Source organism: Phytophthora parasitica (genome assembly GCF_000247585.1).
Source record: "Phytophthora parasitica INRA-310 unplaced genomic scaffold supercont2.30, whole genome shotgun sequence".
NCBI classification, from domain to species: Eukaryota; Oomycota; class Peronosporomycetes; order Peronosporales; family Peronosporaceae; genus Phytophthora; species Phytophthora nicotianae.
Genome location: NW_008649016.1, coordinates 630,881 through 643,436, shown reverse-complemented (window position 1 = coordinate 643,436; position 12,556 = coordinate 630,881). Strand labels below are relative to the sequence as shown.

General features: G+C 50.5%; 10 protein-coding genes across 11 annotated transcripts; 6 read left to right on the top strand and 4 right to left on the bottom strand.

Annotated features, from left to right (window-relative positions):
• Window positions 1-283: 283 nt before the first annotated feature.
• On the top strand, window positions 284-430 carry PPTG_23127 (hypothetical protein; the record flags this gene model as incomplete). The annotated part of the gene is made up of 1 exon (XM_008908586.1): window positions 284-430. One exon carries the CDS (start codon window positions 284-286, stop codon window positions 428-430), a length of 147 nt encoding a protein of 48 aa, XP_008906834.1.
• A 315-nt stretch (window positions 431-745) lies between these two features.
• On the top strand, window positions 746-1,429 carry PPTG_12541 (hypothetical protein; the record flags this gene model as incomplete). The annotated part of the gene is made up of 1 exon (XM_008908585.1): window positions 746-1,429. Exon 1 carries the CDS (start codon window positions 758-760, stop codon window positions 1,427-1,429), a length of 672 nt encoding a protein of 223 aa, XP_008906833.1. The 5' UTR covers window positions 746-757.
• Window positions 1,430-1,784: 355 nt separating this feature from the next.
• PPTG_23126 (hypothetical protein) lies at window positions 1,785-2,070 on the bottom strand (the record flags this gene model as incomplete). Its single annotated transcript, XM_008908584.1, has 2 exons — window positions 1,785-1,813; window positions 1,917-2,070. 2 exons carry the CDS (start codon window positions 2,068-2,070, stop codon window positions 1,785-1,787), a joined length of 183 nt encoding a protein of 60 aa, XP_008906832.1.
• A 349-nt stretch (window positions 2,071-2,419) lies between these two features.
• PPTG_12540 (hypothetical protein) lies at window positions 2,420-3,966 on the top strand. Its single transcript, XM_008908583.1, has one exon. It carries the CDS (start codon window positions 2,626-2,628, stop codon window positions 3,778-3,780), a length of 1,155 nt encoding a protein of 384 aa, XP_008906831.1. The 5' UTR covers window positions 2,420-2,625; the 3' UTR covers window positions 3,781-3,966.
• Window positions 3,967-4,309: 343 nt separating this feature from the next.
• On the top strand, window positions 4,310-5,615 carry PPTG_12539 (hypothetical protein). Its single transcript, XM_008908582.1, has one exon. The coding sequence runs from the start codon at window positions 4,437-4,439 to the stop codon at window positions 5,523-5,525; it is 1,089 nt and encodes a 362-aa protein (XP_008906830.1). The 5' UTR covers window positions 4,310-4,436; the 3' UTR covers window positions 5,526-5,615.
• Window positions 5,552-8,241, bottom strand: PPTG_12537. Of its 2 annotated transcripts, XM_008908580.1 has the most exons (3): window positions 7,297-8,241; window positions 6,611-7,230; window positions 5,552-6,539 (listed from the first exon to the last, which is right to left on the bottom strand). In XM_008908580.1, the coding sequence occupies exons 1-2, from the start codon at window positions 8,199-8,201 to the stop codon at window positions 7,218-7,220; spliced, it is 918 nt and encodes a 305-aa protein (XP_008906828.1). In that variant the 5' UTR covers window positions 8,202-8,241; the 3' UTR covers window positions 5,552-6,539; window positions 6,611-7,217. The 2 variants fall into 2 exon arrangements, with proteins under 2 accessions (XP_008906828.1, XP_008906827.1); XM_008908579.1 differs by having other exon boundaries at window positions 5,552-7,230.
• PPTG_12538 (hypothetical protein) lies at window positions 6,068-6,919 on the top strand (the record flags this gene model as incomplete). The annotated part of the gene is made up of 1 exon (XM_008908581.1): window positions 6,068-6,919. The coding sequence occupies one exon, from the start codon at window positions 6,068-6,070 to the stop codon at window positions 6,917-6,919; it is 852 nt and encodes a 283-aa protein (XP_008906829.1).
• On the top strand, window positions 7,998-9,829 carry PPTG_12536 (hypothetical protein). The gene is made up of 2 exons (XM_008908577.1): window positions 7,998-8,715; window positions 8,796-9,829. Exons 1-2 carry the CDS (start codon window positions 8,371-8,373, stop codon window positions 8,895-8,897), a joined length of 447 nt encoding a protein of 148 aa, XP_008906825.1. The 5' UTR covers window positions 7,998-8,370; the 3' UTR covers window positions 8,898-9,829.
• On the bottom strand, window positions 9,217-9,733 carry PPTG_12535 (hypothetical protein; the record flags this gene model as incomplete). The annotated part of the gene is made up of 3 exons (XM_008908578.1): window positions 9,217-9,300; window positions 9,398-9,564; window positions 9,658-9,733. 3 exons carry the CDS (start codon window positions 9,731-9,733, stop codon window positions 9,217-9,219), a joined length of 327 nt encoding a protein of 108 aa, XP_008906826.1.
• Window positions 9,830-10,943: 1,114 nt separating the features above from the next.
• Window positions 10,944-11,606, bottom strand: PPTG_12534 (hypothetical protein; the record flags this gene model as incomplete). The annotated part of the gene is made up of 1 exon (XM_008908576.1): window positions 10,944-11,606. One exon carries the CDS (start codon window positions 11,604-11,606, stop codon window positions 10,944-10,946), a length of 663 nt encoding a protein of 220 aa, XP_008906824.1.
• Window positions 11,607-12,556: the final 950 nt, after the last annotated feature.

The following is a 12,556-nucleotide window of genomic DNA, read 5'->3' as shown; positions in this document are numbered from 1 at the left end:
TTAGCTTTTTTATCGTAAGTAAATGTTTGTGAGCGCTGTGTCGTAAATGGAGAACAAGAATCAAAACCAGTTGTCTCCATTTTCCAATTGTTCAAACGTTAACTTAAGTTAGTAGTACGAGAAGGTGAACGACGTTGTTGGATACGAGTACACTACTGTAACTCGCCAATTGCAAAATGCAACGACGAACAGCAAACCTGCCTAGCTCAAGTATTTATTTATCCACGTTGAGTGCACAGTATGGCGTATTGAATACGCATTGATGACAACGACCACAGTAGCGATGAGCGGCGTCTGTAAGAACAGCTCACGTACATTCTGTGCGTACGTGTACCAGTTCACTGTGTGCGACTTCAACCGACTTACGTGTACAGTAGCACAGCCCAAGTCAAAGCTTCCGCTCAGTCCACCCCCAACTTGGCCCTGCTAACGCTACATCGACCAGCACGAGATCTGCTGGAGGAGGAATGTTCGCAAACCGCAATCGAGTGCAGCGTGAAGAGTTACTAAGAATTTGTAAGCCACCACTGACTCAACATCCCAAAGAACGGATATGCCCGAAAGCACAGTGTTGTTCACTTCGCGCAGTCTGTGTTCGCTTACCGTTACGTCGCGGGGGCACACAACATCCCTGGTCGTTCCTTGAGCTGGTCTGCAGCGTCGGCAGCGCCAAGGTCCTGCCCTCCTTTCCACTTTGCGTTCTTGTCGCGCTACCCGTCAGAGCCCCCACTTTCCAATTCGACTTCAAACCGACAAGATGGTGGGCGTCCTGCATTACTCCGCGCTTCTGGCACTCGGTGTCACTGCTGTTTCCGCTGGTCAGACCTACTACCAGGGCGATGGCACGCCGTATAACCTCGACGCTGTGGGCAATGGTAACTGCGCCTTCATGTCGTCCTGGAGCCAGGCATCTACCAACTACGTGGCCGTGAACCAGGCGCAATGGGATGGCCTGAAGCACTGCGGTCAGTGCATTGAAGCCACGTGCATCGACCCAAAATGCAAGAAGAACACGGCGGTGATTCTGCAGGTCGTAGACCGCTGCCCCGAATGCAAGTACGGCGACTTGGACATGTCCCCGAGTGCGCTGACCAAGATCGTCGGCTACAACCCCGGCCGCATCAAAATCGGCTGGAAGTACGTGGACTGTCCGAATCCGGGCACCATCAAGGTGTGCCTCAAGAAGGGCAGCAATCCGTGGTGGGTAGCCATCCAGCCCGCGAACACGCGTATTGCCGTCAAGGGTTTGTCAATCAATGGCAAGGCTGGCAAGCTATTGGACGGAGCCTTCTACTACCAGATCGATAGCGCCGACGAGGTGCCGTTTAACAAGCTCAAGGTGGATGTCACCTCTGTCCAAGGCGACGTCGTTTCGGGCACGTACTCTATGAAGGTGGGCGAGTGTGTCGATACGAAGCAGCAGTTCTAAGGATTAACGCAGACTAGAGAGGTGTGTCAGAAATGTGGCCTACAACTATGTCGTGAAAATATCAATTGTTTCGTTTTACTGTTCGATACATGCCAACTTCTACCGCCACTGTGGTCACCACGACGATGAATGCTGGAGTTGAAGCGATATATTGGATCGACCATGAACGTAACGCGGCCTTCGTCTACAAGCTCAAACCTTTAAATTTTCGACTCGAAAGACATGTGCAATGCAGCACAAGGATGTCGTTCAGATGGTCACTCAAGCGAGGAACCGACTCCTTGCCGAAGGTGAGACCAAGCAGCGCCAGCATCCACCAGCTGCCGAATGCGTCTTCGCACATGGCGAGATGTCATTATGCCATCGTCTTCACGGTATCTGCCTCTGTAACACGAAGGGAGTTTACTATCTCACTATTGTTAATAATAACCACACTAGGTACATGTGCACACGAGGGTCATCTTTGCGATCCCACGCCTTCACCAACGTGCCAACGATCTCGCGATGCCCCAAACCCAGCTGGACGTGCGCCACACCGTCGCCGTTGATTGCGAGCGTCTTGCACTGACTTGGTCTCCGACCACCGAGACGGCGACACCTTGGCAGCCGCCGCTCAGGTCCGCCGCGCCTGCTTCTGCCATGGTCCGCCCACATGGAACACTACACTGTATTACTGTTCATGTACATGTAACTGATTCAAGTTTGACTCCCGCTGCATGTGTCCGTCCACGTGGTTTCATTGACGCCGTCGTGCTGATCGTTTTCAGCAGACGTCGAAGTTCACGTGGTTTTCAGAGCGGGTTAACCACGCAAGGAACCCATGCAAAGGCGTCGCGCGGTACGTGTCAATGTCCGATCTCCCGGACATGGCGAAGATGGTTGATCAGCGGTCCACCAGCAAAAGTTGAAGCGTTGAAGCGGATCACCACTGCTGTGTGAAGCACAGTGTAATTCACGGTGAAATCCATAAAAAAGATTATGCATCGATCAATTGAGCTGCTCGTGAACCATAGGTTCGGCGGACAGGTGTTCGCATGTTGCAAATCTTGCCCGGGTAGACTCCATCTGCACTCTCTGGACTGCATCACGCACCTGCTGACTCTCGCCTTGCTGTCTTGTTGGCGAATCAACCTGCTCACTTTCCATTTCGACGTGCAAGTCCGACATCCTCATTAGAGCTTTACTCATCAAGCAGCATGGTCGCGGCTATCCGATTCACCGCTGCTCTCCTCGGTTTCACGGCGGCATTCGTCTCCGCCGCGGACGAGTACTTTGAGGGCGACGGTACCAGCTACACACTTGGCCAAGTCAGCAGCGGCAATTGCAACTTCATGTCGGCCATTCCGAGCGCCTCCACCAACTACGTCGCGTTGAACCAGGCGCAATGGGACAACCTCGCTGGTTGCGGACGCTGCATTGAAGTGTCCTGCATTGACGAGCAATGCACCGCGAAGAACAAAACGGCGGTCGTGCAGGTGCTCGACCGCTGCCCGGAGTGCGCGCACGGTGCGCTCGACCTGTCGCCGACCGTATACAAAGAGATCACGGGCCTCGACCCCAACCGTCTGACGGTTCGTTGGCGGTTTGTGGACTGCCCGGACCCGGGCACCGTGCAGGTGTGCCTGAAGGAGGGCAGCAACGCAAACTGGATCGCTGTGCAGCCGACGAACGGCCTAGTCGGTGTGGAGAGCGTCACTGTAAACGGCGCGTCCACGAAAATGCTGGACGGCGCGTACTATTACGTCGCGACCACGTCGAACGCCGATCTCTCCGCCATAAAGGTGGCCATCACGTCGGTCAACGGCGACGAGATCTCCGGCACTTACTCGCTCACGGCAGGCAAGTGCACGGATACCAAGAAACAGTTTGGTGGTGGTTCCTCTTCCCAGTCTCAGTCCTACCCCACAACCTCGGCCCCGACACCGACGACGGCTACTCCTACTGCTACGATTGCCACGCCTTCGGCCACTTCTCCGACGCAGACGTACAGTAGCGACGCATCCGAGGAGGCTTCACAAACCGGGCAGAGTTCGTACGAGCAGGGATCACAGACCGACCAAAGCTCGCAGACTGGCAGCACAGGTCAATACGATCAGAGCTCTCAATCTGACGTGACTCAGGCTTCATCGTCTGCTTCGACGACCCCAGAAGCCACACCGGCCACCCCTGAAGCCACGCCCGCTACTCCTGACGCCACACCAGCTACTCCCGAGGCTACGACTGCCACTCCTGAGGCTACAACTGCTGCTCCTACGACTGCTGCTCCTGAGGTCACCACTGCACCTACCGACGCGCCTACTCAGTCCGGCGATACTTCCAAGTGCCGCGTAAGAAGTCGTCACCGCAACTAGGCACCTTTAGTATTCGTCTGTCCGCCCGTAGTATCCGTTCTTGTCGAGCGTTGCGTTTTCGCTGGAACACGCATCGTGCATTCGTAGCTAAGATAATAGATTCCTGGACCAACATCAAATGGTCATCTTTTCATCTCGTTGCAACGGTCCACGGTTTAATTGGATTCTCGTCGAGGTCGTTCCCACCGCTTTTCAACTGACCAGACGAAGCTCAACGACGGTCCCAGATGTCGAGGCCTGCTGCACCGTTGAAGAATCCATCGGTGCACAACCTGCAGCGTCAGAGGTTCTCGATCTGATGCAGGCAGCATCCGGTCAATGCCGTTCAAAGTAAAAACGCACCGAGACTTAACCAGCTCGTCAAGGACTTTCGTCTCGCGTCGCCACTCCGTATCATCCGTCAAGACTTGACTCAAGTGGCCGCCGTTATCGCCTTGCGGCGAGCGTCGCCTCAAGCGGCCCCAGCTGGCATTCAAGAACCGGACGCGAGTTGCTCGGCATCTTGGTCTCGGATAGATGAAGATCGAGCATGCCGAATGCGTGGTGGAGACGATCGGAAGTCCTGATCGGTCTCACTCTATGGTGGCGACGCCCTTCGAGGACGACGTCGATAACGAAGACCGTCGTCACTTTCCAATTGGTAACAGACTCAAGAGATGGTCTTCCGTACTCTTGCCGCGCTAAGCTTCACCGTTGTGGTCTCGGCCGAATACTTCGAAGGTGACGGTACGAGCTACACGTTAGGCGATATCAGCAGTGGCAATTGCAACTTCATGTCAGCCATCCCGACGGCCTCAACCAACTACGCGGCGCTCAACAACGATCAATGGGACAACCTGGCTAACTGCGGCCGCTGTGCCGAGGTATCCTGCATTGACGACCAATGCACCGACCAAACCACCACTGCCATCGTGCAAATCTTGGATCGGTGCCCGGAGTGCAGCTCTGGCGACCTGGATCTGTCACCGACAGTGTTCAAGACTATCACCGGCTCGGATCCCAGTCGTCTGTCGATCCGCTGGAAGTTCGTGGACTGTCCCAATCCAGGTAACATCGAGGTGTGCCTCAAGTCCGGCAGCAACGGATACTATGTGGCCGTGCAGCCTACTAACACCCTGGTCGGAGTGGAGACCGTGACTATCAACGGCGAAGCGACCACCATGGTGGACAGCGCCTACTACTACCTGATCGAGAGCACAAGTGATGTTGACCTGACGTCCGTGGCTGTATCGATCACGTCCGTTGAAGGTGAGACTGTGGAAGGTACCTACTCGCTGACGGCGGGTGAGTGCGTGGACACCGACCAGCAGTTTACCACTAGCAGCAGCAGTCAGACTACCAGCTCGACAACCTACACATCCACCACGACCACTGCACCAACGTCCAACACCACTACACCAGCGTCCACAACAGCAACACCTACGTCCACCACGGCCACACCAGTGTCCACTACTGCAACACCAGCGTCTACGACAGCAATACCAACGTCCACGACGGCTACGCCTATATCCACTACTGCTACTCAGACATGGGGAAGTGTTGGTGAGGACACCGAAAATTCTTTAGAGGAAGATGTGGAAGCCACTACGTCTCCTACTAGCACTACTTCAACGCCGGCTTCAACAACATCGACTCCAGTGGCAACCACGACTATTCCACCCACCACCACAACAGCTCCTACTGCAACGACAACGACCCCAACGACTAATTCACCGAAGTGCCGCGTGCGAAGCCGTCGCGGTTAATTGCTTCGAGCATATACCTCGCCGAATCAGTGTTGTTCATGCAGTAGTCGTTAACCATTAATTCAGTTTAAGGGATAAACCTTTTGTTGGGTCATCCTCGTCTTTAAAATTCTGTCCTGGTTGTTTTCGATCATCTTTTCATTCGGAGCAGCTCCATGCATCGATGTCGACTACAACAACCACACTCTACCTAGCTAATAGGATCGAAACCATCTTGGCGTTTCTAGAACCGCCACTTTTCCTTGCTCTACCAAGCACTCGTATTTATCGCCGTAAAGCAGCATCCCATTTACGAAAAGATTCCAAGTTACGCGATCTCTTCATCGAAATGATCAGCATCCCAAAATGCGCAAAACAGTTCGAATGGATCGCGTGTGGCAGTTTGTATCGCGCAATATGGGAAAGATACTATCCGACAGGTCTCGGTGGGCCCCCGACGTCCCCGCCATCGCGTCTGACTTGATCTCTTCGACTTCGCATCGACTGCTCGGATATGTCATTCCTCAATTCGCCTTGAACGTTCAACATTAAAAGTCTTTACTATGCTCAACACACTCACCATCCGTGCTCTCCTCCTGTGCGTCACCACCACGGCGTTTCCCACCGCTGCGTACTTCGAAGGCGACGGCACCACCTACACACTCGGTGGAGTGAGCAGCGGCAACTGCAATTTGATGTCTTGGAACAGCATTGCGGCTACGAATTATGCGGCACTGAACAACGAACAGTGGAATAACTTGGGAAATTGCGGTCGCTGTGCTCAAGTTTCGTGCATTGACGAAGCATGCGAAGATCAGACAGCGACTGCCATCGTCCAGATCGTAGATCGCTGTCCTGAATGCAAATACGGGGACTTGGATCTATCGCCGTCAGTGTTCAGGACTATCACAGGTTCGGATCCGAGCCGTCTATCGATCCGATGGCAGTTTGTAGACTGTCCAAACCCAGAGACCCTGAAGATCTGCCTCAAGACCGGTAGTAATGGTTTCTGGATCGCTGTACAACCAACAAATGCTGTAATAGGAGTCAAGAGCGTCAGTATCAATGGCAACACTGCGTCGATGATTAGCGGTGCATACTACTACCTCATCACTAGCTCATCAGAGGTTGATCTCACCGCTGTAGAGGTTTCAGTCACCTCCATGGATGGTCAAGTTATTGAGGGGATGTACTCGTTATCTGCAGGTCAATGCACCGACACCAACCTCCAATTCGAAACAACATCAGCAACACCCGCAACTACAAATCCAACCACTGCTCCCTCAACGAGCGCCCCAACGGTAGTGCCTACTACGACCGCCCCACCAACAATTGAGACCACAGCCCCAACAACCACGGCACCACCGGCGACAACTGCCCCAATCAAGTGCTATATGCGCCGAAGTCGTCACTGAAAACTCCATTCATGAACATTAGTCACTTATCACTTGCTTTTTAGTGAGTCCACGATGTCAGAAAACTCTGATCCACATAAACCATGACGATAACTATTCCATTACAGCGCCAAAGCACGTTAACACCACCGTATAAGATCCCTAATCAAATAAAATGCATGCAGTGAATACGATAAGCAGAGCTTGTCAAACGCTCTACTGCTGGATGAGACGATTCATAAATGTCTTGATCTGGTCTTCTCGTCACACTCAAAAACTCAAAAAGCCGGCACTTTTGCTAGCTGTCATGTTGGGTCTGCTACACAACAATACTAAAAAGTAAAAAAAAAAAGTTAGATGCACATCCACATAGTACCCAGATAACCTATGATACGTACTTGGTGCCCGTAGTCGTAGTTGCTCCACTTGTCGAAGTTTGATGTTGCGGTTCTAGTTTCGTTTGTTGCGGCTCGTAGGTGACATAACTTCGCTTGAGCGTGAGTCCATTCCGTCGAATAAACTTGGTGACCCAGTTCTCCGAGGCCTTAAACGTCGAGTCAGACCGCTGGAACATGTGCTGCGCCGTCTTGGCGATCCATTTCCTCGTCACTCGGTCTTTTTTCGCTCGTTCCTGGATCACAACCACCAAAAGTTTCTCCTCCGAGTCCTCCAAGTAGGGCTTCCTGCCTCCACCGCTGATACGTTTCTTGCCTCCAGAGTCGCCCAAAATTTTGTCTCGGTTCTTCCACCACTTGCGGAACGAAGACGCACTGACGTCCCAATTCAAAGCTCCAAAATGCTTCTCGGCACGCGATGGGATCCCTTTACCCGGACCCATAATCCACTGTATGGCCTCTTTTTTCATACTTAACGGTATGCTCTTCCGCGTCATTGCCTTAGAGGTTAAAGTTGCTGGTGCAGTTGATGTTGCCGATGGAGGTCCAGGAGTTGCTGGAGCCGGTCCAGAGGCAACTTCCACTGCCGAAGTTGCTCTTTCCAGTGCGGAATTGGTGGGAGACCCGATGGCGACTGCAGCTGCCGATAACGGCATTAAGTCCATGACGGTACTGGCAGTACCGTGGCTGTTGTCTGATTTTATCGTCTTGGGCAGCTCTGAGACGTTAGACTTGAGTTCACTAGGAGGTCGTTGAGTTTGCTCTTGGGCGCGAAGTTGAGCTTGATTCAGCGAGTGTTGCTCTTGCATTTGCATAAGCAGGTGCTCCATGGTTGGGTCCAAGGTCCCATCGGGCCCAGTTGCCGCGTTCACCAGTGCTAACACCTCTTCTGCCGACGGTGCCTTCATGACCGAGAAACCGATTAGTAGCCCCGCCCTCAAAAATGCGCGGAATGGCAGTGACTTGGTGTTTGTATTCACTACACTGACGATCCGTAGAAGTACGTTTTAGTGTTTTATACATTAAATATTTTGTGAAAAGTCACTAATAAGAGAAAAGATATTGAAGGAGAAGAAGATGGCGGCGAAGCGAGTATACACGGCGCTTTTGGTGTTGCTCCTCGCCATTACAGTGCTGAACGATTTCAGTCTAAAGGCTGTAGTGTCGGCGGGTAAGCCCAAAGCGCGCGCCAGCCACATCCTGGTGCCTACTGAGACGGAGTGCGACGAGATCTTGAAGGAGTTGCAGGCGGCTGACGATCTTGAGTCAACTTTTGCTCGTTTGGCCAAAGAGCGCAGTAAATGCCCATCGAGTCGCCAGGGTGGAGATCTGGGGTCGTTCGGACGTGGCCAAATGGTGCCCGAGTTCGATATGGTAGCCTTTGAGAAGCCTGTGGGAGAAGTCCACAAAGTTAAGACCCAGGTAAGTTAGCGAAAGATCCGTTGGTGTTCACTATCAGTGCGCCATTAGCATCGCGTGCGTCTAACTGATTCGTTTTGCAGTTCGGCTGGCACTTGGTGCTTATTACTGATCGTTCGGGGATGGGCGACGAGGTGCTCAGTGACTTGGACGACGATGATGCAGACCAGGATCGTGATCTCTAAGTGCTGGTTTTAAACGGAGACGGGAACGAAAAATTAAGGTACTCAGTCACCCACAATGTTGTGGGAGGATTCAAATGCAGTGCAAACAGAACAGTTTGCTTTTTTTTCGCGGAAGTAGCAACTAAGCTGAAAGACGAGAGTTTGCAACATGTTGCCATGATTTCTCGCTCAATGATTGCCAGTTGATTAGCTGAGCGTGTTTAGTCTGTTGCTGCACGTGCTGCTTCAGGGATGGCAGTGACGGCTACAGTTACCAACCCAACCGCTAGGAGCAGAAACAAAACTCCAAATCCACCATAAATCATCTTGTGGGCGATATTTAGTCCATCTTCCGGGTGCTTTTTGATGAACGATTGCACATCTGACACTTGTTTCGCTGAGAGCTGCGTGGGGTTCTTGCCCACTACAGAAGCAACACTGCGAAGGTCAGGATCCTGCTCCGCGAATTTCTTCATTTTGCTGATATCGGCCTCCTTCATTGGGGTAGTCTTCAGGTTTACCTTGGAGAGATCAACCGTCTTCCCCGAGGCAGTCTTCAGTTTGGTAATATCAACTTTTTGCCCCACAGGAATCTGGATTTTGCCGATGCAGAGATTCTTTCCGGATAACTTCTTCACCACGGCAAGGTTCGACGGTTTCTTGAGCATGGACTTTTGCTTGAGGGCGCCTAAAATCCCTCTCTCTTCGTTAGTTGAACCACCACTACCACCAGTTGCTCCTTTGAGGTGACGGAGCTCATTTTCCTTTACTCGGACTTTACCATCGGCTCCAGTTAAGCCTTCGATGCGCGCAACGACGAAAACGAGGAGTAGGACTTGGACACACTGGAATCGCATGGGTGGAAGCAGATTGCGAAATGATGGCCGCGTCTCAATGAAACTTTCATCGAAGTTATGCCTATCTGGAATGTTTTGTCTGACTTCTACTGCAGGAAGTATATATTATGACGTGGTGTCAATAATGGCACTTGAACATGCAGCTACATGTATAATACTGCATTACGAAGAACCACATCTATGAAGTATATCGCAAAATGGGATGACCAGAGTAATACAGCATGATGACTATTGTATGACACTTCGCAGTTTCATAAAATAAATACTTCGAAATAAAAGGTACGGACATTTTGCATGTTTTGAACGTGCAAATGACTTTTAACAGGCTAAATTCGTTTGTGAGAAATTTACGACATGCATATATAGTGCCTTGCTTGTTTTTATTTAAAAAAAAGCACAAAAACGTTTATCTCCGATTCACCAGCTATAGAAACATTTCAACAAAATCAAGTACTGCTTAACTGTTAACAGAAACTCTATTGGATCTATTGGATACATCATGCTACAACCCCTCCAAACCTCAAACTCCCACACCGCATCCAGACGCCCTAATGGACTTGAAACTAAGCACACTTACAGTCGCGTCGTCTCATATTCGTCGAAGTGTGGGGGGAAGTACGTGTATCGCTCAAGTGGCAGCGACTATACGTATCAGTATAACCGAAGTACGGTATAGCATATCCTGGTGCCTACCGAGACAATGTGCGACGAGATTTTGAAGGAGATAAAGGTGGCAGACGACCTCGAAACTGCTTTGCTCATTTGGCCTGAGAGTGCTGCAAGTGTCTGTCGAGTGACAGAGGTTTAGATTTGGCGATGTCACCACCATTGCATGGCACCCGAGTCTATGGAAACCTTCGAGAAATGATGCGTGTAATTTAGCGTAAGAGCTGAAGACGGCAGAACTCGAAAGAGGACAGAAGATCTCGTAGTCTGGCCTTCTCTTTACTGACCGTTCGGAGCGAAGAGAGCTATAGCCGAAATCTGCGAGTATTTTGTTACTTTTATTAGTGGAACGCTCCTTGTTGACAGCAGACGAACCTAGAGGCCAAAATACAACGAAAAGTGTTCGAATTTCGCTACTTTTTTTAGACTTTCACAAACTTCGTAGGTGTCAGCAGTTTATACCTTCTCACTAGCCTCTCATTTGCGTATTTTCATTGTGGTTTCGTGGCCCTACTCTAGGCACCACTGCTGATTATTCTTTTTCTTATTTTGGAGATGTATCCGTAGTAGCGCCGACGACGATTAGAGCGATCGAGGGACCAACAAATAGAAGTACAACTGCAGCAACGCCAATCAAGTTTGGAGAGAGGAATCCTCTGCTTTCCGGGTGCTTTTTGATGAGCGATTGGAGGTCCGAGACTTGTTTTGTCGAAAACTGTTTGGGGCTCTTTCCTCCTGCAACCGAAATACTCAACACATCAGGATCCTTTTCCGCCAGCTTTTTCAATTTACTGACATCGGCCTCCTTAGCTGAAATAACCTTAAACTCCGCTTTGGAGAGATCAAAAGTCTTTCCCGAAGTAGTTTTCAACTCGCTGAGATCAACTTTCTGACCCGCAGCAATCTGAATTTTGTTAGCGTCGGGCTTTGTCCCAGAAAGCTGCTTCGTCTTGTCAACTTTCGGCGGCTTGTTAAAAAGGATCTTTGACTTGATGGCGCTCAAAATCCCTCTCTCTTCGTTGGTCGAGTGGTCATCCACATCTTCTGGCCCCTTGAGATGCTGCGGTGCGTTTTCTTTCAAGTTTCGGTTGAATGTGTCCTGCGAATTCCGGATTTGGACACTGCCATCGAAGTCGGCACTGGTTAAGCCGTCGAAGTACGTAACGACGACTACCACGAGCAGGACCCTAGCAAACCTGCAACTCATGAGTGAGGAGAAATTGCGAAATGATCAGAGTGTGAGTACAGATTTAGGAGAGTTACCGTTTAAGGTGTCTGACTTCTACAAAACACTGAAAACAGCGTTATATTATGTGACGTGGTACTATTTGTGCAGAGTAAAACAATACATGTAGAACCAATAATTTCTTCGACGCATATCGCAAAATGGTATGACCACCGTCTGGTACACTGGCACGTATCGACAATTGGGATGACGGTGTTCAAAACTCTGAATTTTTAGGTCCGATGGTCTGTCGGCGAGAATCAGAGCCTAACGTATTTTACAGTAGTGCGCCAGGTGATCGTGTTTGAGATTGAAAGTGGATTCCATTCTAGTTGAATTCAGTGTATATTCTTATATCAGCACACCACAAGCTATTAGTAAATAGAAAAAATGGGCGCAAGAAATAATGTGACTGTTCTTCATTTTAACTGTTGCCCTAACCACGAGATGTCCGTATTAATCCAGGGCGGGGCGAGAACTTGCCCCTCCCTCGACAGCCAGCCACGCTTATCCGGACAGTATCTCCAGGATAGGCTCCACGAGCAAACGTTTGCCGAAATGCATTGCTATAATAGGGATGCGTTGGCAAAATCAAGGTCTGCTTTTCAGAGGCGTAGAAACCCTAGGGCTTTGTAGCACTGGCGAAATAGAAGTTGAAAGTACTACCGTAAAAGTCGGCTCCAGTGCGACAAACGGTTACAGTGCGACATCACCAAATGTAGAGTCGACACCCCTTCTTCTAGAGTATGAAATTATTCTGTTGATTGGATCGCCAGTCAAACAAATAATAAAGTATAAAATAGTACTGTAGAATAAACGATTTTTTGTGTAAGCAAACAAAAGCGCATTTCATTCATCAAAGCTTTCGTCTTCGATGTCCGAAGCATCATCGACAACAGCAGCTTCTGGCAGTGCGTGCAGGTACGTTGCAA

Bases quoted from the DNA above. Each gene is read 5' to 3' on its own strand.
- PPTG_12539 (XM_008908582.1), top strand. From the start codon at position 4,437: ATGGTCTTCCGTACTCTTGCCGCGCTAAGCTTCACCGTTGTGGTCTCG.
- PPTG_12540 (XM_008908583.1), top strand. From the start codon at position 2,626: ATGGTCGCGGCTATCCGATTCACCGCTGCTCTCCTCGGTTTCACGGCG.
- PPTG_12536 (XM_008908577.1), top strand. From the start codon at position 8,371: ATGGCGGCGAAGCGAGTATACACGGCGCTTTTGGTGTTGCTCCTCGCC. The intron at 8,716-8,795 runs GTAAGTTAGCGA...TTCGTTTTGCAG, and splicing joins TCCACAAAGTTAAGACCCAG to TTCGGCTGGCACTTGGTGCT.
- PPTG_12537 (XM_008908579.1), bottom strand. From the start codon at position 8,201: ATGAAGGCACCGTCGGCAGAAGAGGTGTTAGCACTGGTGAACGCGGCA.